Source organism: Aulostomus chinensis, chromosome 7, assembly GCF_037954235.1.
Source record: "Aulostomus chinensis isolate RoL2024-O1b breed Wild chromosome 7, RoL_Achi_v1.0, whole genome shotgun sequence".
Taxonomy (NCBI): Eukaryota; Metazoa; Chordata; class Actinopteri; order Syngnathiformes; family Aulostomidae; genus Aulostomus; species Aulostomus chinensis.
In genome coordinates this window covers 323,151-349,843 of record NC_141326.1, presented here as the reverse complement: position 1 = coordinate 349,843, position 26,693 = coordinate 323,151, and the positions used below count along the sequence as shown (strand labels likewise).

The 26,693-nt window shown below is 47.1% G+C and overlaps 1 protein-coding gene across 1 annotated transcript in view; it reads left to right on the top strand.

The window, feature by feature from the left end:
- Positions 1–8,464: 8,464 nt before the first annotated feature.
- ano1b (anoctamin 1, calcium activated chloride channel b) overlaps positions 8,465–26,693 on the top strand; it is a 113,417-nt gene continuing 95,188 nt past the window's right edge. Inside the window, exon 1 of the mRNA XM_086207978.1 lies at positions 8,465–8,738. Coding sequence (XP_086064104.1) covers positions 8,646–8,738 — 93 coding nt within the window. The 5' untranslated portion in view covers positions 8,465–8,645. The remainder of the gene's footprint in view (positions 8,739–26,693) is intronic.

Here is a 26,693-nt window from a genome sequence, read left to right as displayed (position 1 = left end):
CTTTGAAATTTCTAAAACAAGTACTTCCTCTCTGGTTTTATCAGAAGATATCATAGAATATATAACTTCTAATGGACAAGGTTGGCTTTGTCATAACTTTATGAAATTACATGAAAGTTACTCAATTTAGTTTGATAATAAATTAATTTTACTGAAATCATATTTAAAATGTATGAAAAGGTAGGCTCTGATATTAATTAACTTGACATAATAAAATAAACACTGATACATAATGTTTAAATTTGAAAAAAAAGAATTTATTAAAAAATTGGTGTAGCCTTTGACCTTACATCAGCCATTTTAATCGAAGTCGGACAATTCTCATCAACAGTACTGCACCGATTGCTGAGGTAAAGTGTGTTGCTTTAGCTGAACTATGCTGTATTTTGATACACAACCAACCACGCCTCGCATTTTGGCTAAGCTCCCTCTTTACCACAACGGACTGGTTTAGTGCTTGCATCACTGTGGATGCCGCCCCAATCCGCCTGTCAATCTCCCGCTCCATCCTACCCTCACTCGTGAACAAGACCCCAAGATACTTAAACTCCTCCACCTGAGGTAGGACCTCCCCCACGACCTGGAGTGGGCAAACCACCCTTTTCCAGCTGGACATGGCCTCAGACTTGGAGGTGCTGATTCTCATCACAGCGGCGCCACATTCGGCTGCGAACTGTCCCAGCAAGAGCTGGAGGTCGTGACCTGATGGAGCTAAGGGGACCACATCATCCGCAAACAGCAGAGACGACATCCTCCCACCACCAAACTTGAACCCCTCCACCACCCGGCTGCGCCTAGAAATTCTGTCCATAAAAGGTTATGAACAGAACCGGTGACAAAGGGCAGAAAGACTGAATGGCCCTTAGTAAGGGGCCACCCACCCCATACTCCCAGAGTACCCCCCACAGGGTGCTCCTGGGAACATGGTCATAAGCCTTCTCCAAATCCACAAAACACATGTGGACTGGTTGGGCAAACTCCCATGCCCCCTCCAGTACCCTAGCGAGGGTGAAGAGCTGATCCACGGTTCCACGGCCGGGACAAAAACCACACTGCTCCTCCTTAATATGAGGTTCAACTATCACCCTGACCCTCCTCTCCAGTACCCTGGCGTAGGCCTTTCCAGGGAGTCTGAGGAGTGTGATCCCCCAATAGTTGGGACACACCCTCTGGTCCCCTTTCTTAAAGATGGGGACCACCACCCCGGTCTTCCACTTCAAAGGCACTGCCCTCGATGTCCACACAATGTCACAGAGATGTGTCAACCAAGACGGCCCCACAACATCCAGAGCCTTGAGATACCCAGGGCAGATCTTATCTTAACCCCTGGAGTTCTGCCACTGTGGAGTTGCTTAACTGCTTCAATGACTTCTGCCCAAGAGATTGGACGACCGCCCCCCCCCCCCCCCCAAGCACTCCCCAAACTCTGTCTTCTCCACGGAGTACGTGTTGGTTGGATTGAGGAGTTCCTCTAAGTATTCCTTCCACCTCCCAATTATCTCCTCATTTGATGTCAAAAGCCTCCCGTCTCCACTGTAAACAGTTTGGGCAAGTTGCCGCCTTCCCCCCCTGAGGCGATGGACAGTTTGCCGGAACCTTTTCAGACCTGACTGATAGTAATTCTCCATGGCCTCAATGAACTCCTCCCATGCCCGAGTTTTTGCCTTGGCGACCGCCATGGCTGCACACCGCTTAGCCTGCCGGCACCGGTCGGCTGCCTCTGGAGACCCACAGGCCAGCCATGCCCTGTAGGCCTCCTTCTTCTGCCTGACGGCTCCCCCCACTTCTGGTGTCCACCAGCAGTTTCGGGGATTACCACCTTGACCAGCCCCAGCAGCCTTACAGCCACAGCTCACAACAGCTGCCTCGACAATGGCAGAGCGGAACATGGCCCATTCGGACTCTATGTCCCCCACCGCCCCCAAGTTGTGGTCAAAGCTCTGTCAGAGGTGGGAGTTGAAGATTGTGACAGGTTCTTTTGCCAGGCATTCCCAACAAACCCTCACTACTCGTTTGGGCCTGCTGGGTCTGCGCGGTGTCTTCCCCTGCCATCTGATCCAACTCACCACCAGATGGAGGAGAGAGTCCAACCCCTCTCAAGGTCTTGGGTTCTGGACCTGGAGCTATGTGTCAAGGTGAGGCCGACTATATCTAGCCGGTAACGCTCAACCTCTTCCACCAGCTCCGGCTCCTTCCCCGCCAGAGAGGTAACATTCCATGTCTCAAAAGCCAGCTTCCATGTCTGGGGATCAGACAGCCAAGGCCCCCGCCTTGGACTGCCACCCTTTCGGTTCCTCCTATGAGTTCATGTCTCCTTTTCAGGCTAGGCCCTGCCGGGCCCCATGAACCAAGGCCGTTGCCTTGCGCCTACCAGGCGCTTGCCATCAAGCCCCAACCCTGGACCCGGCTCCAGGGTGGGGCCCCAATGCCCCTCCAGGCTGGGTACACACACTCTTTGGTGTTACTTCCATGAGGGGTCTGTTGAACCATTCTTTGTCTGGCCCTTGCCTAGGACCAGTCTGCCTTGGGTGACCCTACCAGGGGCAAAAATGCCCCCAACAGCATAGCTCCAAGGGTCACTAGGGCACTCAAACTCCTCCACCACTATAAGGTGACAGTTCCAGGAGGATAATGTAACTTGTTATATTACCGTTCATAAATTTAACTTGTTATATTACTGTTCATAAATTTAACTTGTTATATTACCGTTCATAAATTTAACTTGTTATATTACCGTTCATAAATTTAACTTGTTATATTACCGTTCATAAGGGATATTTTATTTTTGTTTCAACAAGAAAAGAGCTTTGTTTGTTTTGTTTTTTTGTGTATGGGACAGAAGACTTCAGTGGATTTCAGATGAACTAAGATGGCGAGCCTGTCCAGAGGTTCCATGTGTCTACTGTGTTCGTTCCCCACACAGGAAAGAAGAACACTGGAAACGTTTACCATTTATTTTATACCATAAGGGACTTTTGAATTTATTTTACTGTCTACATTTTCTTTAACACCTAAAAGGACTTTTCTTATGATTTGAATAATCCAACTAAACCTCACTTGCTCTCACATTGCTATTGTTGATAGTATTGGAAGGTGATTGATATGTGATATAATAGTGTTGCATTTTTTTAACTACATATTTTGATTAAAAAATGAATTATTTAAAATGTGTACCTATTTCAGTCATAGGTTTGTTTGAAAATAAACACTCATTTTCAGCAGTTTTGGTTTCCTGGTTTGATTCTCTTTGAAATTCTATGGTTGCTGCTGGGCACAGATATGAAATAAATATGGGGAAAAATAGTTGTTTTAATGTAATCTGTCAGAGTTGTGGCCTGTGCTTGGGAGACATCTGGCTTTTCAAAGGTGCTGTTATGGCGTGAATACGGGCAAATTTCAAATCTTCTGGCTCACATCTGGTAAGGCATTGGCATTTTTCTGGTCGCTTTCTGGCGTGCTTTTGGCAAAACTGTTGGGGCTGGTTTTGGCCCTGTATTCCTGGCGGTAGGATTGCCAAAACTAAGAACAGTGTTTGGGCCATAAAAGGCCCAGAACAGTTTTGCAATCTGGCTGAGACTTTGTTCTGTCATTTGATATTTACTTTTTCACACAAGGAGGTCCTCATCCCAATGTGTCTCACCTACATAGAGAGACTTTACAGTACAAGCATGAGAGAGAATGATTAGATTTCTCGCCCACTACGCTCTGCATGCCAAAGACGCCTGGTGCTTCCAGCCCAGCGCTGCTCCAAATCTCTAGCCAGACTCTTCTCTTCTGTTGTTCCCAAATGGTGGAACAAACTCTGTGCGTTCTGCTGAGTCCCTTTCTACTTTTAAGAGACAATTGAATACTCAATTGTTCAGAGAGCACCGAGGCACTGAACCTGTCTCTTCTTCTCTTTGTGCTGTGGTAGAATCAGTCAGAGGGTCCAAGACCCAGCACTTAGTGACTATGTAGCACTAACTGGGTTGGGTGATGTTGTATGTTTGTCAAAAAAAAAAAAAAAAAGGGGAGGGGGGGGCGACACTTCTTCTGCCACTAGATGGCAGTACCTGTGACCAAATCACAACTGAAGCACTTTTGCGCTACTATGGGTTTTTCCTTAATTAAGTCTAAATTCTTGCTTGTGTTGTACGTCGCTTTGGACAAAAGCGTCTGCTAAATGAAACTGTAGAATTGTAGATACAACTGGATTTGATAAAACTAGGTTGGATTAGATTAGATTAGATTGAATCAGATTAGATTAGACTGGATTACATTAAACTATCTGAGATAAAATTAGATTAGTTTAGATTAGAAAAAATGAGATTAGATTATATGAGGTTAGATGACATTAATGCCTTAGATTTATCCTGCAGAACAAAGTAGAACCTGTCCTGACTGAATAGACGCCAATATTCATTGGTAAAGTCCAGACTAGTCCAAACTTAGTTTGGCATACAATATCCGTAGTGTTTTGACCATTGTTATTATTATTGACCAAGTTACATTATGTGAACACACACACTACTTCCTTCTGTTTCCTGTGAGAACTGACCTTTGACCCTAACATCTTGCTCCCAGCACTTCATATGACACACACTATTCCCGCGGAGCTGTGCTCTACAAGGTCTTTGCTTTCCTTTGCTTGATTCTCTGTATATTTTTGAAACTCTTCAAGTCTAAAAATACACTTGACTGCGGATGTTGCTGCTGAGTTATATAAGCTTTGGAGATTGAAGTGTCAGGAATGAGAGGCTACACAGAAGGTTCCAGGATCCCAGTTCTCACAAAGTAAACAATCAGCTTCCTGGTACAGCCGCACAAAGTGGAATCTACTTGAAATCAACTCTAAATTTTGGTCATTTTTAGAAATACCTGGAAAAGGGAAATGTCACTTGCTGTCCTTTGAAGAGGGCCCACTAAAGGTAATGGACCCATGACCCCAAATGCAGCAAGAGTCCAGACTTTCAAGTTGAGTGTTCAATTCCAAAGTTTAAAAATAACATAAAATATATGAAAGTCTCTGTCGTCATGTTGGTTTGCATTCATGCAATTTTAACACGACTAAACTCCTGTTACACTGCAATAACGATAATAATAATAATAATAATAGCAATAATAAGAATAAGAATTAGAGGGGCATACTCTGGTGAAACTTTATATTAATGTATTAAACTTTTGAAAGGCCATGAAACATTTTTAGTTGAACTTAAAACATCAATCATGGGACCCTCCAATTTTACATTTGTCACAATACTCATCACCAGTTTTGAAGTCAACATAATTAAGATATTCATTTTTTGTGTTAAAGACCTCAACTTTAACTGATATATCAGTAGTGCAACCACACCCAAATATGATTCCAGATGAGCCAGGAAGTGGCTGGATGTTCTTAAACACCTGGATCATTAAGTACAATGTGACCTAATACTATTTAGCAACAAACACAATATGACTGCTGAGCTGTTCCAACTGATACTGCACTGTCACTTCCAGGCTGGATTACTGCACCTCCCTCCTACCAGGCTGGACTAATAAATCCCTAAAGACTCTCCAGCTGGTCCAGAACGCTGCTGCCGTGTGTTGACTAGAACTGGTAGCAGAGACCAGGTCTCTCCTGGACTGCTTCTCTGCATGGCTCCCTGTCAGATTCAGAACAGAATTTAAAATTCTCCTTCTACCATCAAAGTCCTCAACAATCAGGCTCCTTCATCCCTGACAGAGCTCCTAGTCCCCTATGATCCAGCTAGAATCCTTCACTCCCAGGTGACGTGGGGCAGCCTCATCTACTGACGATCCTAAGTACCAGAAGCTGGAAAACTTTCACACTTGGAGGAAACATCTGAAACCAGCATTGTGAAAAATACAACATTCAAACTTTAAATATAAACTAGTTTAAAAAAAGACGATAATGAGCTAATATCGTGTTTTCATTATGTAAAATTAAAGATTAAAAGATTTAGCTCATGTGAATAATTGACCATGTAATGTAAAGACACTTATTACTCCACAATCGAGTACCACAGAATGTCTGGATGATAATATTAAAAACTGCCTATTAAATTTCCAGTGACAATAAAATATAGACAATGGAAAGCAAATGCTGACAGTCTTTTCCATCCAGTTCCATTGAAATTCAGTCATGCAGAGCAGTGATAGTTCAGGCCCTGCTGGAGTGGCTCTGATCCAGCAGTACTCAGCAGGAGCTGAAGGAGTAGCTTGCATGTAGCCTGCTATGTTGTCCAGCTAGCTAGTTAAAGCATGTTCAGAAAATAAGGCAAAACTGTGTGACACGATGCAAATGTGACACGCTGGCGCCTCTGGTTGTTGAGAAGCTTGTGGTGATGTGTGTGTTTGCAGAGCAACATCCTCCTGGTTACAGTACCAAGCAAGTCCAAGTTGAATTCTCCCCAAGTGGCCTAACATGGGGTTGAATGTTGGAGCACCACACAAAAGGGCCTCAAAGGTTTGGGTTATTCAAATTGATTTATGAACAACAACAACAGCACCTGTCCTTGACAAAAGTGTCTTGCTACCATCTTGGACAGGTGACGGTTTCTATTTACAAGCATGTCTGAGTGAAAACTGCATTTTTTCTTCCAAAGTGGAACTACAGTTCCCATCAGCCCCTGTGTGCTCATCATCCTTTATGCTGTGCTCAGTAGAGGAGTGAAGACAACAGATGCTGCTGCTTTCTTTGTGCTGTTGTGGTTCGCAGCATAGAAGTTTGCAGTCATGCACCTTAACACTGGCCGCCACTCATCACATAACAAAGAGAAGAAGAAGCAGAGGAAGAAAGAGCAGGGAAAGAAGAAGCAGAAGAAGAAGTAGAAGAAGAAGAGGAGAAGGCAAGGCAATTTTATTTGTAGAGCCCGTTTTCACAAACAGTTTGTCTCAGAGGGCTGGAGGAAGCAGAAGAAGTTGAAGAAGGAGGAGGAGGAGAAATAGAAGACACAGAAGTAGAAGGAGAAGTAGAAGAAGAAATACCAGAAGAGGAAAGAGGAGGAGAAGTAGAAGAAGAAGATATAGAAGGAGGAGGAGAAGCAAGGGAACAGGGGAACAAGGTTTTTGACTTGCTGGGCTCATTTTGGTTCCCTGTATCAAGACATGAGAAAGGAGGAAGGAGATGGACAGGTGAGCAGCACCGTCAGACTGAGGTAACACGAGAAACCCCTCACCCCAGAGATCCCTGACCCTAGAAACCCCTAACCCTAGAAATCCCTAAACCCAGACCAAAGAAACCTGTAACCCCTGACCCTAGGAACTCAGAGTAAACCCTAACCCTAGAAACCTCTAACAGGAAGTCCTGAACCCCTACTAACCCTTTACCCTTGAAACCCCTAACCCCTGACCCTAGATAACCCTAACACTGGAAACCTTAAAAAAGCCCTGACCCTTGTAACCTGTAACCCTAGAAACACCTGATCCTAGAAACCCCGGATGGATGACACCACTATCTGGAAACATCAAATTCTGAGTGACACTGCAAAAAAAAAAAAAAAAAAATTACTGAAGAGACAGAAGCCCAAAAGGTAAGGGGTAAGGGTAAAGGCGTGTTCACACCAAATGGGATGTGAATTTTTGCATTGCTTTTTATTCGCGTGAATTTGATCGCTGGATCCTTGATTTTATTTGTGTCATTCGCGCCAACTTTTTTCCCCCACAAAGGAGAATTTATTTCCGCCATTTCTTTCCATCATCAACCACGGCTGACCTAACAACCGTCACTGGCTTGTATCTGTTGTGGAAGTCCCAGATACGGCAGGAAACCCAACACCGCTGTATCTGGATACATGTCACCATCAGGCGGTGCACACAGTTGGGTGAATTTCCTCCCGGAACTGCACCTGGACGACGGCCATTTCCAGCAGTACTTCAGGCTGACGAGGGTCCAGTTCCATGACCTGTTGGTGAGGATCGGTGCCAGGATATCACGGTCGGACACCAATAACAGCCAGGACTGTTGACGTGACTTCACTAACCCCAGGGGAATCTCAACACTGATAGGCTCTCTTGACACAATGACACGTCACAGTGTCGCGATATTCGCGCCATTCGCGTTGCCAGGCGAGTATACATGCTAATTTGCATCTAATCACCTCTCTACATAGACTTTACATGTAAACGTATCACGTGAAAAATTCGCGTCACGTTTGGTGTGAACACGCCTTTAAGGGTTAGGGTTAGGTGTCTTTAACTCAGACGTGTGTCCGGGTTAAAGGTCATCCACTTTACCACATAACAAACATTGGTGATGGACCCGACCAGAACTCACTCTCACTCTCTCTCTCTCTCACACACACACACACACACACACACACACTGTGTGTGTGAGACATCACAATAAAAAGGAGACAGGGAGAGCGAGAGAGAGGGAGGGGGACACAGGGAGAGGGAGGGAGGGAGAGAAAGAGGGGAGGGGAGAGAGGGAGGGAGAGAAAGAGGGGAGGGGAGAGAGGGAGGCGAGGGGGGCTGCGTGTGTCCATCAGAGTTTATCGGTGTCTAACTTTAGCCGTTGGCTCTCACGCGGCGTCTCAAGTAACGGACGGAACTGCAGACCGGAGGAGCAGTAGCAGCTACGGCCACAGAAAAGCAGCAAGTCCGGATATCAGAGGCAGCAGGCGGCGACCGACGGACGCGGCTCCACCTGGCCGACCTGGACGATGAGGGAGGCGGCGGAGGAACCCGACCCCCCCGCGCCTGGGCAGCAGCTTCCGCATTTCCTGCAGGACGTCATCTTCCACGGCAAGTTCAAGGTGAGCGCGAGGCGAATTGTTTAATCGCTGTCACTCCGGCGGGTCTGGACCTCTCGGGCCCGCGTAACCCTTCCTCTCCTTTAGAGATGATGCATCATCGGCTAACGGCTGCTGACGCTCCTCTACACGTGCAACACGTTTCCATTCCTCGAGTTTTTCCATCTGCGTTAATGTGGATTGTAGTCATTTGTTCTCATCTTAATTTACCGTTTTTATCAGGTGATGGAGCTTAATTGCTACATCAAATATCAACCTCTGGAAATCACCATAGTCATCCATCCATCCATTCATCCATCACCCATCCATCCATCCATCCATCCATCACCCATCCATCCATTCATCCATCACCCATCCATCCATCCATTCATCCATCATCCATCCTCCATCCATCCATCACCCATCCATCCATCCATCCATCCTTCCATCCATCCATCCCTCCCTCCATGTTCCCCCTCTTCTCCTGTTGAGGGTGGTGGGGGTGGAGCCTATCCCAGCAGCCTTCCCCCTGGACAGGTCACCAGTCCATGGCAGGGCCAACACATAGAGACAGACAACCATTGGCTCTCCCAGCCACGCCTACGGTCAATTTAGAGTCTGGATTAACCTGGTCCCTCTTGATGTCTTTGGACTGTGGAGGAAGCTGGAGTACCAGAGAGAACCCAGCAGGAACAGGGAGAACATGGAGACTCACCCAGAAAGACCCCGTGCTGCAGCCGGGGCTCCACACACACACACACACACACACACACACACACACACACACACACACACACACACCTGAGGAACCACTCGCCCTCATTAACTGGGAACACAGAGGTAACTAGACGACTGCTCTACCTCCTGAGCTAAAGTCCATAAGCTCAGGTGACTAAAGCTCAAGTATGTAGAATTTTCTTGAAAAAAAAAAACATAAATTTGGGAGCATCTGAAGATGCACCTGAGCAGGTTTGGTGTTAATCATGGGAAGGAAAGTAAGAGGGAGGGGGGGAGTTTGATGGATTTCAGAGGAATTGTTGGGTGTAAATTCATTGAAGGAGTGTGGTACTAGACCTGCTCTACTGTAAAGTGTCATGAGATTTTTGTTGGGATTTGGCGCTATAGAAATAAAATTGACTTGACTTGACTTGCTGGTTCAGGTGAATCAAGCTCAGGTGAGGAGTTTGTCTGACAGCTGATTTGGAATGAATGAAGATTTACTTAGTAGTTGTTGCAGTTCTGTGTTTGAGTCTCCGTTCTGTTGAAGGAGGAGGACCAGTATTTGGGTTCACCTGCTCAGAACTGCTGTGTTCTGTCTCTGCTGTAATGCAAGTATTCACCAGTCACCTGGGAACTTTGGCTAACACTCAGCCGAAGATAAGTACCGAGGGGTTGGAAAGGTTCTGCTCCTGGAGTTGCAGAAATATGGAACTTGTCTGAGCTCAGCTACCAGCCAGGAGGTTCCCTGGTTGTGAGCACCTGAACCCTCGAGGAGATTATCACATGATGGTGCTGAAACAGATTGTACATGCGGGAGTGGACGATGGAGATCATCGTCTAACCGGGACCGCGTGTGTCAGTCAGAGATCAGCAGCTCCACCCAGGTGACCAGCCTGTGACATCACGGTTGTGTTCCCTCACCTATTCACCGTATGTAAGGGGAGGAGCCAGCCCAAGATGACACTCACTGACATGGAGAGGTGGGGATGATATTGTCCTCCTTTCTGCTGCAGCTGGTTATGAATTCATTAACATTCCAGTTGTGATGCCAGACTGGGACCATCTCTCAGTGTAGTTCCCAGAAGTACTCATCAGGAAGTTCGAGGACAGGGTTCAACTCCAAAAACCCTCCCACGACCTGCTCACCAGTGATTGATTATTAATGAATGGTGACCACAAAGTGCAAGTGATGTGATTGGTCAGTGGGCGGGCCCCTAACCTGCTCCTGACCTTAGTATATGGTACTGCAGTGACGTACTCAGCTGAAAAGTACACAACCTTTGCAGCACGACCACCCAGAGGTGAGCCTGGCGCGACCCGTCTCACCCTCCTACCTTGCTTCCTGGCACAGGTAACTGGTCCTACCATCATTGTGTCAGTCATTGCAGGCGGTGATTACACACCTCAACTTACAACTTGTTGTTTTTGATGTCCTTTAATTTTCTTCCCTCAGTGTGGACAGGAGACATGACAGCCTATGTTGTGGCCCCTCCCATGTCTCCCCCACAGGGAGACGTGTGGTTGCTTGGTTGAACTGAGTCCGGGGAGGTTTGTGTGCCATTTTGAATCAAACACAGAAGCTGTGTTGGTAAAGAGATGAAGTTGTAGACCAAGCCCCACCCCTGAAACCTGGTCTACACCTTAACCTGAACCTGACCAGGTCAGAACAGATGATTGGTGGACCTGTTTTGGACCTTGTCTCACCAGCAAAAGCGATCTTGTTCCCAGTGAAGATTCTTGGAATTCCCTCAGTCTGCTGTGATTGGTTGGAGTTCCCTGGGGCCTGAGCAGGTGCCCACAGTCTGAACATGTTCGGGTTCCCTCCGTGTAGAGCTCCTCATCATGTATGTTTTGGGGCTGGATGGCAAATTAACCAGTGGAGCATCTGCACACACCAGTGTCATTACATAAAACCATTAATAGACTTTAGTAATGCCACAGACGAGTTTCATTTTACCAGTTGAACTGATATTAACTGTCTACAACTGACATGATCTTCATGTGTGCACATTTTCCTGGTTTCCGTCCAATTCACACAGGAACTGAGGAGGAGAACGTGGGGAACAAGCTTGCATTGATCTCCAAGTATAAATGGGCGGAGTTCCTAATTCAGCGTGTGTAGCTGTGCGGTCCTTGAGTTTCCACCTTCTGATGTGCAGCCAGCGTTTATAAGTAGACTTCATAGGAGGAAATTCTGTAAGTTGGCTCAGGTCACCACCCATCTTATAATTCACACACTATTTATGTCTCTGAGAGTTTGGGGCTCCGGCGGGGCTGGCAGCTGTCCTCTTTGGTGCTCCTGCAGCCTCTGAAATCATCAATTTCATTTGTTAGCCTCCAAATATGTAGAGGAAGAGCCTCCACTGCCCTGAACATCATGTACACGTAGGCAGGCATGTAAAGGGGGGCTGCTTAAGGTCTGCAGCTCGGTATCCTTGGAGTCAGACCTCAGAGTTTGAACCCTGTGGAGGCCTTCTCATTTACTGAGGTCCTTATTTTGAATTATTAGCTTTTTTTTTTACTTCCATGCATGAATATGTTTGTTTATTTTTATGTTTATTCTGCGAATTCCATGAGTGACACCAACGGCCGGAGTCAGATTCCCTGTATGTTGTGAACATACTTGGCCAATTAAACGGATTCTGATTCTGATTCTGATGAAATTGAATCTTCCTCTTCTTTGAGTCACCAGCCATGTCCATATTTATAGCTGCTATAATCTTTTCTATTCATTTACGAAGTAAATGTTGGTTATTAATTGAAATGTTCTGATTCAGATGTTTGATTCCCCATTTTAATTGAAAAATGTAAAACTTTATTCTTTTAAGTATTATTAACTGAACAATTAACAAACCACAGAGGACATTTTCACCAGTATTAAGATACTGACATGAGTTACACCAGTCAGTATTTATATAAAATGTGTCTGAGCAGCAATAAACAAAGTGAAGCCTGTGGTTATGCTCCTGTTGAAGTGGATGAGTGCCATGCCAATTACAGAGGAGGGTCCCACCTCCATCCCTCAGAACCAAAACCTCTACACACGAATTAACCAATACAGTGACGTGGAGGAGGAAGCTAGTGATGTTAAAACAGAGGCAAACACCAGTGTGAATGCTGACTGAAACTACAAAATGTAACAAGTGCTGAACTTAATGTCCTAAAATAGATGAAACAGGAGAAAACTCTGTAATTGGGAATGGCAGCTCAGCACCACTGAGTTCCTCACAGTCTATTATGTGTGAGGTCAGAAGGCCAAGTCGACCTCACTCTCATTCATGGGGGGACTGTGTTTACATAAGCAAACAGATGTTTGTGGGTTTCTTCTTAAGTGGGGAACCAATCTCATCTCATGGAAACCTCTGGGTTAATGTAAGTCACCAAAATGGTCAACAAACCAACAAATCAAGGCCTTGGCAGAGGAAAAAACAACTCCAGCAGTATGCGGAGTGGAGCTGCAAAGTGGGGGCTGCCCCCTCACACATTGGCAAGGACAGCTGAGTGAGTGGGACTTTCCTGACCTCAGACATCAGGGCTCATCCCACACAACAACTTCAGGAAAAGCTTTGTTCAACCAGAGGAGCTGAAAGTCATTTCTGTAAGTAGCTCAAAGGAAGACAGAGGTCTGAGAACCAGCTGGCAGTCCCAGGGGGGCAGTAGAGGCTTCTGGGAACAAAATTTGCCCCCCCCCCCCATATCACCAGACGATGTGCTCCAGGAGACAACCGATCACACCTGTCATGAATGGTAGAGACCGCTGCCAAGCAGCCCCCGATGGTCCATTCTGCATGACAGAGGGCAAGGAGGTTCTGGGGGATGGACAGAGATATGGTGGTGAAGGGAAACTCCCCTATAGAATGAACTCAGTACTTTATTACCCTCTACTTGCCGCTGTACTGCAGCTGAATTAAGGGGGCTCACAAAGCATGCAAGGGCTTCGCTGCTTCCATGTTCAGGCCAAGTGCAAGCAAACATTGCTGCTCAAGGGCCATGCATGAGGTCTCAGGTTGGTGCTTCATGTCCTGTCCTGTATCAGAACCTGTGCACACAGCAACAACATCAACATGTGCTGGCAGGGACCTACCTCTGGCTCCAGGGGTCATGCTCCAGGTGGAGGTGATGTCTGAACCAACCCCATCCTGACAGCTGTATCCATCAGTCCTGATCCAGCAAGACAGCATTGGGACGGAGGAGCCTGGTGCTACAGGTGATTGTCTCCTCTAACTGCCACTGTGTGAAGTCTCCCCTTGGAACACAGACCCGGGCCTGCTCAACCCACTAGGGCTTCCTACTGGCCGTCTTCCTGCTGGCCAGAGCATCTGAACCGGGGGAACCTGATCAGGTAATTCTGATCCTTGGACTACTTCCCCTGCTTATCGCTGCTGAGACACCATTCAACTCCCAGCAAGTAATCAGGAGTATTAGATGATACAACTCTAGCAGCAACTGAGCAATTAAAAAAGCACAAAAATGTGAATCATGTAAAGCATAAAGCAAAATTGCAGTTCCAAGACCGAAATAAAGTGCTTTAGAATACAGTGAGGACAAGAAACCAAACCTTAACATGCCCCTGCTTGTACCTGTGATACATTCCAAGGGCACTGGTGGTGATGACGCTTTCATGAAGAAGAGAAACATCAACCCCTATTAAACAAGACGAGTGTCAGAGTGAAGCAAATGAGCTACTCGTGGGAGTAAACTGCCCACACACACACGTGAAACGCAGCTAGTCACACCAAATCAAGCGGACTCCATGGTGTGGAAAATGGTATGACCTCTTATGACCAGAAGGATGCTAATGGCCAAACAAGATGGATTCTGTATTAAAGCTGGAGCTTTTTTGTGTGTGGAGTTTTTTTCTTGGCTGTGACAGCACATCCAGAGATGTGATTAATTTGGTGCAGTGCTCCTGATCTTAGGATGCAATCATATGGTTACAAATTCATCAAATGAAACAAAATATCATCACAACGGCAGAGACACTAGATCCCAGTCACTCAGATGCAGGAGAAAACTGCAGCAAAGATGAAAGCGTACAGCCCAACACCTTGCTTAAATATGTGCTTGTGGAGGAAGATGCCAGCTGAAAGACACCTTTCTGCCAGCCTCTCTGGAGCCGGACGGGAAGACAGATCCCACTCTTCTGCATGAGTGAGCTGAGACCCCCAGAGACCAGCTGAATGCTAGTTAACCGAGCACACTGAACAGTGTGCGTTGGTGGTGCTCCCTGTGGGTGGCATAGTGTAGTTGGAGTCAAGCTTCTCCTTTTGTGTCTGTTGCCATCCCAGCTTTCCTTCCACCCATGTGGTGTTCAGGTCTGGTTAAGTATGAACCAGCAGAAAATGTGGCAGGTGGGGAGGAGCTGCACAGAGACTCTAGCGCCTGTTTAGCAGAGGAAGTCAAAGTCCTCACCAATGTCCTGTCACTTGGACATGAAATGGATTATTAGACTATTGTGTGCTGTGTTTCAGGGAAACCTGGCTTGAAGTAACACCAGAAGAAGCCATAACACGAGCAGGGTGCATGGTCTTCAGGACCGACCAAAATGCTGCGGATTGACTGAGGGACAGCGATCGTCCTCCTAGTCCTGTTCTGGGGACGTGGAATATATGTCTGTGAAGTGGAGACTATTCTATCCACCCAGAGAGCTGCAGTGTGTTATAGGGGGTGTTGTTAGCATCACACCCTCCGCCTATCAGGACACTGAAAGAACTACACAACACAAAACACCCCAGCAGCCACTCCATCAGGATGCCGGAGCACTTGCTGGGCAACAACTAGTTAAAGCAGAAGACAATTTAATATCTCGTGATAGTTTGGCTTGTCGATGTCACAACACTATTTGGAGCTGAGGTAATGCTGTGTCCCTCAGCCATGGATAGAGCGTCCTTCCTGATGGTGACACTTTACCTTCATCTTCCCCAGCTTTGATTCTTTACAGTTGTCATTGATGACATTAACTCAAGCTCTACAGGCTTGAGGGAATTCAAACCAAGGGTCTTACAAAGGTGAAGGCAACGCTCTTTAACACATTTTTCACAGGGAGAAGTTCCGTGTGAATGAAGTTGTCCCATCTAGTACATAATTACCAGGAATCACTACCAGTGCCAACTTGTTCAGCTCCTTTGATCTTGCATTGACTGGGGCCGCTTTCTGTTCTAATCAAGCACTGGAACACAGATCAGAGGGTTGAGGATTATTTTTTTGTCAGGATAGCCTTCAGGTTACATTCTAAATGCCTTGATCTCTGACTGATAGGCAGCATTATAGTACACACATTACTTTACTATAACTGTCAAGTGTTTTACTCTTTTTGCCGTTTTCCCCACACTTGAAGGTGAGTTGTACCAATCATGAACATCAGGCAGGAATGCACTCGGGACCAAACTGCTTTTTTCTCCTTTTTTATTTTTTCTTCATTTTTTTTTCTCAGAACAGCTTCTTTTTTTCCCAGTGGTAGTGACTGGTGAAGTAGTGGTCAAGGACAGGTTTGTAGTTAGGTTCAGTTTCAGTTTTTGTTTCAGGTGAAAAACCGGCTGTCCGTTCAGTCTTTGATATGGTACATTTTTACAGCTCTGCGGGTGGAATGGAGAACTGTGTCTGCTCTGCTTGTGGCATCTTTTGTCTCTGCCTAGATTGTTTGACACACCTGTGTAATTATTGGGCTTGCGCTCCAGCTGGGTGCGCCAGGCGCGCTCTCCGCTGTAGATAAAATAATTAAACTGACTTTGATCAGGGGTTTTGACAGGCCAAACTAGTGACGAATTACTTACAAAAATCTACTGTGGTCACTGATGTGAAGATGGGTGGGAATGTGCTCTACAAATACCAATAGTAAAATCCAATATCTTTTGAATGGGGCCTGGCCCACCTCCAACCGTGTCACGGCCCGCCGCAGTCGTGGGATCGCGCATCAGCTGTTCAACAGCTGTTCGTCACAACATCTCCCACTCAAGCTTTCTAAACTTAGCCAGAAAGGTTGCAAACTGAAAAGGTGAACAACTAAACAAAAATCTTTCCCACTAGGGGCACAGCTCTTCTAAAGGTAAAAGAACTACCAGCCGCCTGACGTCTCTGCGCAATACCACACCGTTAGACTTCTCTCTCCGATCACTAAACCCTGTGGGGTGGATCGCTGGCTGCTGATGGTGGACTGAGACACAGTTACCAGGAGTAACAAGAACCTCAACATCCCTAACAACACCCGTTGAATCAGGAGCTACAATGATGACTCTGCCAAGTCTAAACTGCCCACGCAAAGCATTTTGATCACAAAGCCAAACAACATCACCAACTGAGACATTTCTTTCTGTACCATGCCATTTTGATCTAACAAAAAGGTTTGGGCTAGCAAGCTGGCTCCATGCTCTCCAGAACTCGTTGACTTGGACTTGGATCTCTCTGAGCCGCTTGTAGGGGTAGTTGTCGAAATCAAAAGACTTGGGATTACCACTGTGAGATGCTCGGCCCAGGAGGAGCGAGTTTGGCGTCACATACTCCGCTCGGTCCTCCCAGCTCTGGACTCTTGCATCGATAGGACGCTAGTTTGCCAGGTTAGCTGCCATTTGGAGGGCTGTGAGGAACTCGCTGAAGGTGAGATTGGTTGATTTGCTCACACTTTGAAGAGCTCTCTTAGCAACCTTCACGGCAGCTTCAGCAGCTCCATTCCGATGTGGTGAGTTGGCAGGGAGCACTTTCCAGGTCCAGTTTGTCCCATTTGTCGCAGCATACTCCTCCAGGCTTGCTCTGTCTTGGCTCTTCAGGAAGGCATACAAATCCCCCAGAAAGGACTTTGCACCGATGAAGTTGGTCCCAGGATCTGACCAGATCTTGAGGGGGTGGCCTCTGATGGTGGTGAATCTCTGGTAGGCCATTAGGAAGCTCTCTGCGGACATACTGCTGACCAGGTCTATGTGCAGGGCCCGGCTCACCGTGCAGCAGACGATGACCCCCCAGACCTTCATGGACACTCTTTTTTTGATGTCGTCCTTCACCAGGTAAGGTCCGAACAGGTCAACTGATATAAACTGGAACGGCGCAGCAGGTCTTGATCTTTCCACTGGCAGGTCACCCATCACCTGTTTGCAGACTTGAGCTCTGACCTTCCTGCAGTGGACGCACTGGTTTATGACTTTCTGGGCCAGCCTCCTGCTTTGCATGACCCAAGCCCTCCTTCGCATCTTGAGTAGGGTCCCGGCGACTCCTTCATGCCCTTGTTGCTGACTCTGGCATGCAAGCAAGGCCCCCAGCCAGGTATCAAAACAGATCAGAGGAACAGCCAAGCCATCTTCCTTGAAGTGCTGGATTCTGCCTCCACATACCAATAGCCTGCTTGCCTCGTCCCTGTACACGACCAGCCGGTCTGTTGTAGTGCTGGGAAAAGTAGCTCCTTCTTGTGAAAAGCTCTTCCCACCAAGATAGCTCCCTTCTGTTTGACAGGAGTTGCAAGGCTGAGGGGGTCGTATAGTCCAGACTTGACTGAGGAGCTCTCTTCGGGTGAGTTGATCATGTGCTCTGACTTGTGAGGTCAAGATGTCGTCCACATAGGCGTCTTGCTCCAGCACTCAACGCTCTCCTGCAAGATGGTGGAATATAGGCAGGTTGGCTGTCTCCCGCATAGCGACTTGAGTGATACAGCCGGCTGGTTTATTGCCTATGTTAACTCTGGTGATGGCATATTCTTGGATGTCCTCTTCCTCAAAGTCTCTCCACAGGAAGTGATGTAGGTGTACTTCCTGGTCCTCAAGCCATACAGAATTGTACATTTTTCTGATGTCCCCAAGAGCAGTGAAGACCCCTTGGCGGAACCGGATGAGGACAGCGTGGATGTCATTGAGGACATCTGGACCTTTGATGAGCAGGTCATTCAAGCTCTGGCCTCTGAATTTCTGACTATTGTTCCAAACGAGGTGGACTGGCGTAGTCACAGAGTGGGGGTTTGGTGCAATCAAGTGGCTGATTTATCATACGGGTCCAGACCAGCTTGCCAACTCTTCTTTGGACAGCCTGACAGCAGCGCTCCGATCAACCATCTTGTGGACTTGAGCTTTGTTGGCCGCCTTCCATTTTGGCTCCTTTGCCAACTGCTTTTCAGTCCTCAGGAATGTTGCTTCGACTGCTTTCCTGTTGTTTGGCCATGTTGCTGGATCCTCCACCCACAGGTATTTTGTGTGCCAGTGTGGTTTCTCGCTATGCCGATCTCCACTGATGTATGTCAGTCCACTCTTTATTTGCTCCAGCTCTCTTTCCTCAGAGATTGTCATCTCCTTTCCTCCAGGTTGGCAGTTTCCACATTTGCAGCCACCACACCTGGGCTCACACGCAGCCCCAATGCTGTCCCACCTCCACCAGTCCAAGAAGTCTCGGTTGGCAGCAGATGTGACTGCTTGGGTGAGTTGAGGTGGACGACCTGGGTTCTTGCTGGCGACTTCCTGGTACACAACAGCTGCTGTGCGCATGGAGTAGGCAAAGTGGGTTCTGGACCCATGGGCTGTGACTTCAATCTCTTCCATGAGGTCTGGATGAGAGCCACCCACTGTTTTCCCAAGGGGACCATCCCACAGGACGAGACGAGGTCACCAACGGAGCACACTTTTTGAGGGACAAGTTGGCCTTCCTTGTGGCTGATGAGGAGGGACCTCGGGGAATATTTTTGCCAGTGTCTTGGGTGGTATGTGGCGATTGACCTCTGCGATGCTATCCAGCCCATAACACACAAGCTGGTGAGACCTCAGGGTTCCCTTTGCAGTTGTGACCCGGATCTTCAGGAGGTAACGCTTGGTCTCCACTGTCACTTGCATCCCACAGACTCCATGGACTATGAGCGTCACATCCTCACTCCTCAGGTTCAGCTCACCTGCAGCCTCATGAGTGATGTTATTCGTGTCGGACGCCAAGTCTATCAGGGTTCCAATCCTCTGTCCAGCATTTGCAGTAACTTCCAGGATCATCATTATGACAGGGAACTCTTTCAGTCCACTCTCTGCCAGCAAACTCCTCTCAGATATGTCTGAACTGAACGTCCTTGAGACAGAGTTGCAGAATGCCTCCCGGCACCGCTGGGCTAGGTCGGGGGGCACGCTTGTCAGGAACTCTTACTGGGCCTCTGTGTACTTTTTCCATTCCCCTCTTGCTGGACTGGGCTTTGGCCTTCTTGGCCCATCTCCCTTACTTGCAGCCTTGGGACAGAGGTAGTAGTGATGACCCAGGCCTTGAGCATCCTTACACCCCTCATTTTTGCACAGAAAGGTGGTTTTGCACTCTGCGTCATCGTCGTGGACTTCCAGGCACCTCCCACAAGCACCATTTTTTTTAACCGCTTCCTTCTTCTCTGCTACTTTGAGAGCTTTGAACTTCTTGCAGTAATAGAGTCTCTTTCTGTGGCCCCTCTCTCCACAGACGACACAGGATGCTTGGGAGTTTGAGGAGTTGGTGGTTTTTGTCCGGGCATGTTTTTGTGGGACTCTTGCTTCCCTCCTGCTGGGCTCATTGTCCCTGAGCTGGTTCAGCTACTCATAGATCTTTTCCTGACTTCTCAGAAACTTGAGGAGCATGTCAAACCTGTCTTCGGGTGATGAGGTTTCCTCTCCATCCGACGCATGGACCAGCCACTCCTTCTTTAAGCACTCTGGCAACTTGCTCTCCAGGGACTTGGTAACGAGTGGATTTTTCAGGGCACCAGTGTTTCCCAGTTCACTGAGGTCATACAGGGCCTTTTCCACGATTTGTATTAGGTTGACAATCTTCCTTGGTTGGTGACTTTTTACTGGTGGCAGTGCCTGCAGCTCCTCAATGACTTCCAGGGCAATTGCTGTTTTATTTCCAAACCGATTTTCCAACACACAAAATATTTCATCTGCCGTCCCATATGTTGACAGGCGAAGGTCCCTCACTACTTTGTCCTCCAGGCTGTCCAACAGCTGGATTTTCCTGACCTCCTTGGAGCCGGTCGGTTCACCTTGCCTTTGCGCCTCCCACTCTTTCCTCCAGAGGTAGAAGTTCCGCCTGTTGCCGTCGAACTGTGGGAATGCCGTTGGTTTCAGTTTGATGGCAGGTAACTGGTGTGGCATCTCCTCAGGGGACTCGTTTTCCAGCTTTGCCTGCAGCAGGGTAGCCTTGTCAGAAGTTAACTCTTGCAGCAAAGTCTCCACATTCCTGATGTGCTGCCGGAAGTCAGGCTGCTCTCCTTCTGGAACCCACCGAGTCCATTGGGACATGGTCTGTTTTGCCATCTTCACCAGCCCCTCAAGGTTGCTGAGCATGAGCTTGTATACTTCCAGCTTCAGGGTAGATTTGCTTGCCACCAACCACTTGCACTCTTTTTCAGCTGCTTCCACTGCAAGGGAGAGTTCTGAGCTGCCAAAGTTTTGCCATAGGACCTTCTGGACAGTATCCTCCACTTCTTCAAGTTTCTGCTCGCAGTCTGCTGTCGTCTTCCTCACATCTGCATTGATGTCCTCTTTAGCAGTGGGTTCGAGCTCCGCCTCCTCAGTCAAGGTTTCCACCTACTCATTTGCCTCCAGTACCTTCTCGGCCTCAAGTCTGACCTTGCTGAAGGCTTCCACCAGTTCTTCTGCTGACATTTTCTTGCAGGATTTCAACAGTGAGTTTGCCTGTCGGGTAAACCGCTGTTTGGCAGTCGTTCTCTCCCTCTTCAGTTGCTGCAGGGATTTTGACTCGGCCATTTTGGGCTTAGCTGAGAACTTTAGGGCACTGGGCTTGGACGTGGTGGTGAGCTCGGGCTTGGACGAGGTGGTGGGCTGGGCTTGGACGCAGCAGTGGGCTGGGCTTGGACGCAGCAGGGGGTTGTGGGCTGGCTCAGCAGGGGCGTCGGGTGAACTTTGATGCAGGATTTTCAATTTGGATTGATAGGGACTTTTCCAACCAGCTGATGCCGGTTTTTCACTGTCAAGTGTTTTACTCTTATGCCGTTTTCCCCACACTTGAAGGTAAGTTGTACCAATCATGAACATCAGACCCTATTCTGTTTGCCAGGCAGAGCAACACATTAGCAGCACTAAAAACACACACTAAACAGTGTCCCAGGCCCCCCCCCCCCCCAACACCCATGAGGCAGCTTGGCCAGACGGCCCGGAGCCGGTTTTCACATACACACCCATTCAAAACCTGGTCCTGGACTGTTCTTGCTGTCAATGGGCGCGCGCGCAATATGAGCATAATCTAATTTCACCCCCTGAACATGCATGAAATTCGCTGAAATTCGGCACATTTGTCAGGTCTGCCAAAACATTCCATAGTCTACAAAAACATTACTTAAAAACTCAATTGCACCACCTTGGGAGCTAAAAGATCATTTGGAGCACTACAACTCCTCCCACAAATGTCCCACAAACATTGGACCAACACCGCTGGACTCGTCTCATCAAGACCAACAATTCCTACACTCTGACCCCTCACCTGTCTACAACAGAATGTCCACAAATTGGACAAAACTGTCAAAATGAGGACTTCTTCTTTACTCCCCAACAAAATCTATCTCCTCCTAGGGCATTAATGCTATCGCTTCCACACTTTCACACATTACTCTCCCAACTGTGCTGATTAAAAGTTATTAAAAGTTTTTATATGAATTACTGGGTTTGGATTTTACAAGCCGTCAAAGTGGGGGAGACACGTTTCACCTTCCAATGGAAGCCTACGGGGAGACGGTGTCCTCTCAGGGTACATACTGTCAAACAAACGCTTCTCACGTCTACACCATCCATCCCACAGCTCTACCAACCACACCACTGCATTCCTGACAAAAACCCCTCCAAGAACATGGTGTTCTGTGTCCCTCTGTACCAGCGTATGCCGACTTCTTCCTCTTGTCCCACTCCAGTCCTGGTGCTCCTCCTCTCTCTCCACTCTAGCACAGATCAGAGACAGAGCAGTGGGGGAGGGGTTCTTAAAGGGCCAGCTCTCAGCTCTGCTCTCACTCTAGCACAGATCAAAGACAGAGCAGTGGGGGAGGGGTTCTTAAAGGGCCAGCTCTCAGCTCTGCTCTCACTCTAGCACAGATCAGAGACAGAGCAGTGGGGGAGGGGTTCTTAAAGGGCCAGCTCTCAGCTCTGCTCTCACTCTAGCACAGATCAGAGATAGAGCAGTGGGGGAGGGGTTCTTAAAGGGCCAGCTCTCAGCTCTGCTCTCACTCTCGCACAGATCAGAGATAGAGCAGTGGGGGAGGGGTTCTTAAAGGGCCAGCTCTCAGCTCTGCTCTCACTCTAGCACAGATCAAAGACAGAGCAGTGGGGGAGGGGTTCTTAAAGGGCCAGCTCTCAGCTCTGCTCTCACTCTAGCACAGATCAGAGACAGAGCAGTGGGGGAGGGGTTCTTAAAGGGCCAGCTCTCAGCTCTGCTCTCCACTCTAGCACAGATCAGAGACAGAGCAGTGGGGGAGGGGTTCTTAAAGGGCCAGCTCTCAGCTCTGCTCTCCACTCTAGCACAGATCAGAGACAGAGCAGTGGGGAGGGGTTCTTAAAGGGCCAGCTCTCAGCTCTGCTCTCCACTCTAGCACAGATCAGAGACAGAGCAGTGGGGGAGGGGTTCTTAAAGTGCCAGCTCTCAGCTCTGCTCTCACTCTGTGATCAGACTCAGGCTTCTAACTCCTCAACTACAAGGCCTCCACACTGGACCACGACACCCTGGGATTCAGGCCAGGGGCTCAGGCCCTCACAACGCTGCTTGTTTATTTTTTTATTTTTTCTCAGAAGAAACAGCTTCTTTTTTTCCCAGCGGTAGTGGCTGGTGAAGTATTCAAGGACAGGTTTGTAGTTAGGTTCAGTTAGGTTCAGTTTCTGTTTCAGGTGAAAAGCCGGCTGTCCATTCAGTCTTTGATATGATACATTTTTACAGCTCTGCGGGTGGAATGGAGACCTGCGTCTGCTCTGCTTGTGGCGATTTTTGTCTCTGCCTAGATTGTTTGACACACCTGCGTAATTATCGGGCTTGCGCTCCAGCTGGGTGCGCCAGGCGCGCTCTCCGCTGTAGATAAAATAATTAAACTGACTTTGATCAGGGGTTTTGACAGGCCGAACTCGTGACGAATTACTAGCAAAAATCTACTGTGGTCATTGACGTGAAGATGGGTGGGAATGTGCTCTACAAATACCAATAATAAAATCCAATATCTTTTGAATGGGGCTTGGCCCACCTCCAAGCACGTCACAGCCCGCCGCAGTCGTGGGATCACGCATCAGCCGTTCAACAGCTGTTTGCTGCAACAATACCAGAAAGTTCCTTTGTCCATCAATAAAAAGAGTAAAATATACTTAGACCATCAAATTTTGAAGTTCTTATCATGAAGATCACCTTCTCAGTCTTATACTTTGTACTTTTGCAGCTTCCCTGAGCAGTTTTGTTATGGAAGAGTTACTGTGAGGTCTGCCTCCTCTTCATCCGAGCTGTTATGGCCCATCTGGTCGTGCTTTTCTGGCAGCAGTTCAGAGGTCAATATAGGGGATCACAAACAGTTCAAAACTGCGCAGATGATGATATCTAATCACAGCTTAATAGCTATTTAGCTGGTAAACTTACAAATACCCGTGTTTGTTAGTTTTGGTATTACAGGTTATTTATTCCTCTTTCGTCTTCATTATGAAAACTAAATTAAATATTAGTTGTTAAAGTTAGGAAGCCCACTAGCACACATTCATATAACTAAACACCAAACTTACTCCTTTCAACAGTAAAATACTTGTCATTAGTACATTAGCATATTGTGCTATAATGATGGATAGTGACAAAACACCAAATTGTGTTTTTTTCAGTTGAATGATGCCATTGGCTGATGAGGCAGCTCGCATGGGGCTGGCCTCTAGAGATCCTTCAGCACCATCATCCTTGGTTTCACATGAAATTGTTCAGATCTGGCCCAGACTGCTGAATGCTAGCTGCAGTGATGAGCAGCATTTAGTTTCATATGAGGAACAAATCGAGCAAAAAAACAAAAATGAATACAAGTAAACAAACCAATAAAACAGGTTTAACCAAATGTCCTACAGGTACAAACAAAAAAATTTGAATTTCTGTCTATTTTTATGTACTTAGACGTTTCCTTCACAAAGTTAAACTTATGTATACTTGACTTAGAAATATACAAGGATATATTTTCCCTACACTTGTAATCCTTGGATTAATACCTACTTGGGTAAAATTTAATCCTCTGCCGGTGTTAGCAAATTTTCTTCAACAGAGATCCCTGGTTTTGTTATGGTCTCACTTTTGGAGTTTTAGGTTTTTTAATGGTTTTGTGTTGTTTCTTACTGTCAGTATGTCAGTATTCCTCTTGTCATTTCACTGGTTTCAGGGTGTGTCAGTAACTGAATGATGTGACATGGAAGCAGTTTTTCTCCTACCTGCATTTTGGGCAGACATGTACTACTCTGCTTCGGATTGGCTACCTGCCTGCCTTGTACACATTGCATCCATCAGGACCATTGCTGGGTGAAGTGCACTAGAGACGACCAGCTAAGCTAACACAGCTGTAACGAGCTAGCCAGTGTTATCCATACTTCAAACAGTAGAGCTGAATACAGTGAACGACATAGCAGATGTGTCATTTGACCTGAGGGTGAGCCAGCAGGAGGTCTGGGTATACTTTAACTGTGTTATGGTCCTTGTCTTGATTTCCTGTTTTATTTTGTGGTTAGTGTCCTCTCTTCCTGTGTGCTCGCTTTTGTTTTGGTCTGTCTTTAGTTCCTGTCTTATTCTGAAGCTCAGGTCTTGTGTAACTGTGTGCTCCCTGCTATGATTACCATGCATACATAAATGCTGCGTTCCGATCGCCCTGCAGTTCCCTGCAAAGTGGGCTGCGCACGGTAGACAACCAACAAGACAACTGAGGTTCCAAACCGCAGGGAACACTTCAAAGGGAACTGAGCACGGTACAGGGAACAACTGAACAACTGTTGTACACTTCGCCCGAAGTTGACAAGCAAGATCCTCCATGATGCATTGCGGTGTCCGTGCGGCGCGGGAAATAAAAAAAACAACAACTTGCCAGCGGCGGCAGACATGCGTCCGAGCCTGGAAAATAATAGCGAATAATAAAAATTAGGTCATTTATGTGCGTAAGTATGGTCGCTAGCTACATCACCTGCACAACAATTCCACAAGAATGTTGATAAAAATTTAGCATCAACATTTATTTCGTGCCACTCCAGTTGTAATTTTCGGCACATCATTATTATTTTTAATTACATACCAGGTATAAATTAACAAATATTGGCTTATTACACTTTTCAGCATCACAACATAAGAACAATATTTTTTAAGTGACCATACAAATTGTACATTTCTCAAATCACATTTAATTAACAAGAACATTTATGACATGTAGTTGTTACTGTAACATCACATAACGTAAGTGCATTACAATAATTCAAGCTGCAAGCAGCGTTGTGGCCTGAGCCCTGGCCTGAATCCCAGGGTGTCCTGGTCCAGGGTGGAGGCCTTGTAGTTGAGGAGTTAGAAGCCTGAGTCTGATCAGAGAGTGAGAGCAGAGCTGAGAGCTGGCCCTTTAAGAACCCCTCCCCCACTGCTCTGTCTTTGATCTGTGCTAGAGTGGAGAGAGAGGAGGAGCACCAGGACTGGAGTGGGACAAGAGGAAGAAGTCGGCATACGCTGGTCAAGAGGGACACAGAACACCATGTTCTTGGAGGGGTTTTTGTCAGGAATGCAGTGGTGTGGTTGGTAGAGCTGTGGGATGGATGGTGTAGACGTGAGAAGCGTTTGTTTGACAGTATGAACCTGAGAGGACACCGTCTCCCCATAGACTTCCATTGGAAGCTGAAACGTGTCTCCCCCACTTTGACGGCTTGTAAAATCCAAACCCAGTAATTCATATAAAAACTTTTAATAACTTTTAATCAGCACAGTTGGGAGAGTAATGTGTGAAAGTTTGGAAGCGATAGCATTAATGCCCTAGGAGGAGATAGATTTTGTTGGGGGAGTAAAAAAAGTCCTCATTTTGACAGTTTTGTTCAATTTGTGGACATTCTGTTGTAGACAGGTGAGGGGTCAGAGTGTAGGAATTGTTGGTCTTGATGAGACGAGTCCAGCGGTGTTGGTCCCATGTTTGTGGGACATTTGTGGTAGCAGTTATGGCACTCCCAATGTTTTTTTTGTGTTTTGGCTGCGTACGTGGTGCTATAGAGTTTTTTGGTAATTTTTTTTTAGAATATCGAATGTTTAGCCAGACTGGACAACTGTGGTGAATTTCAGTGAATTTCATGCATGTCCAGGGGGTGAAATTAGATG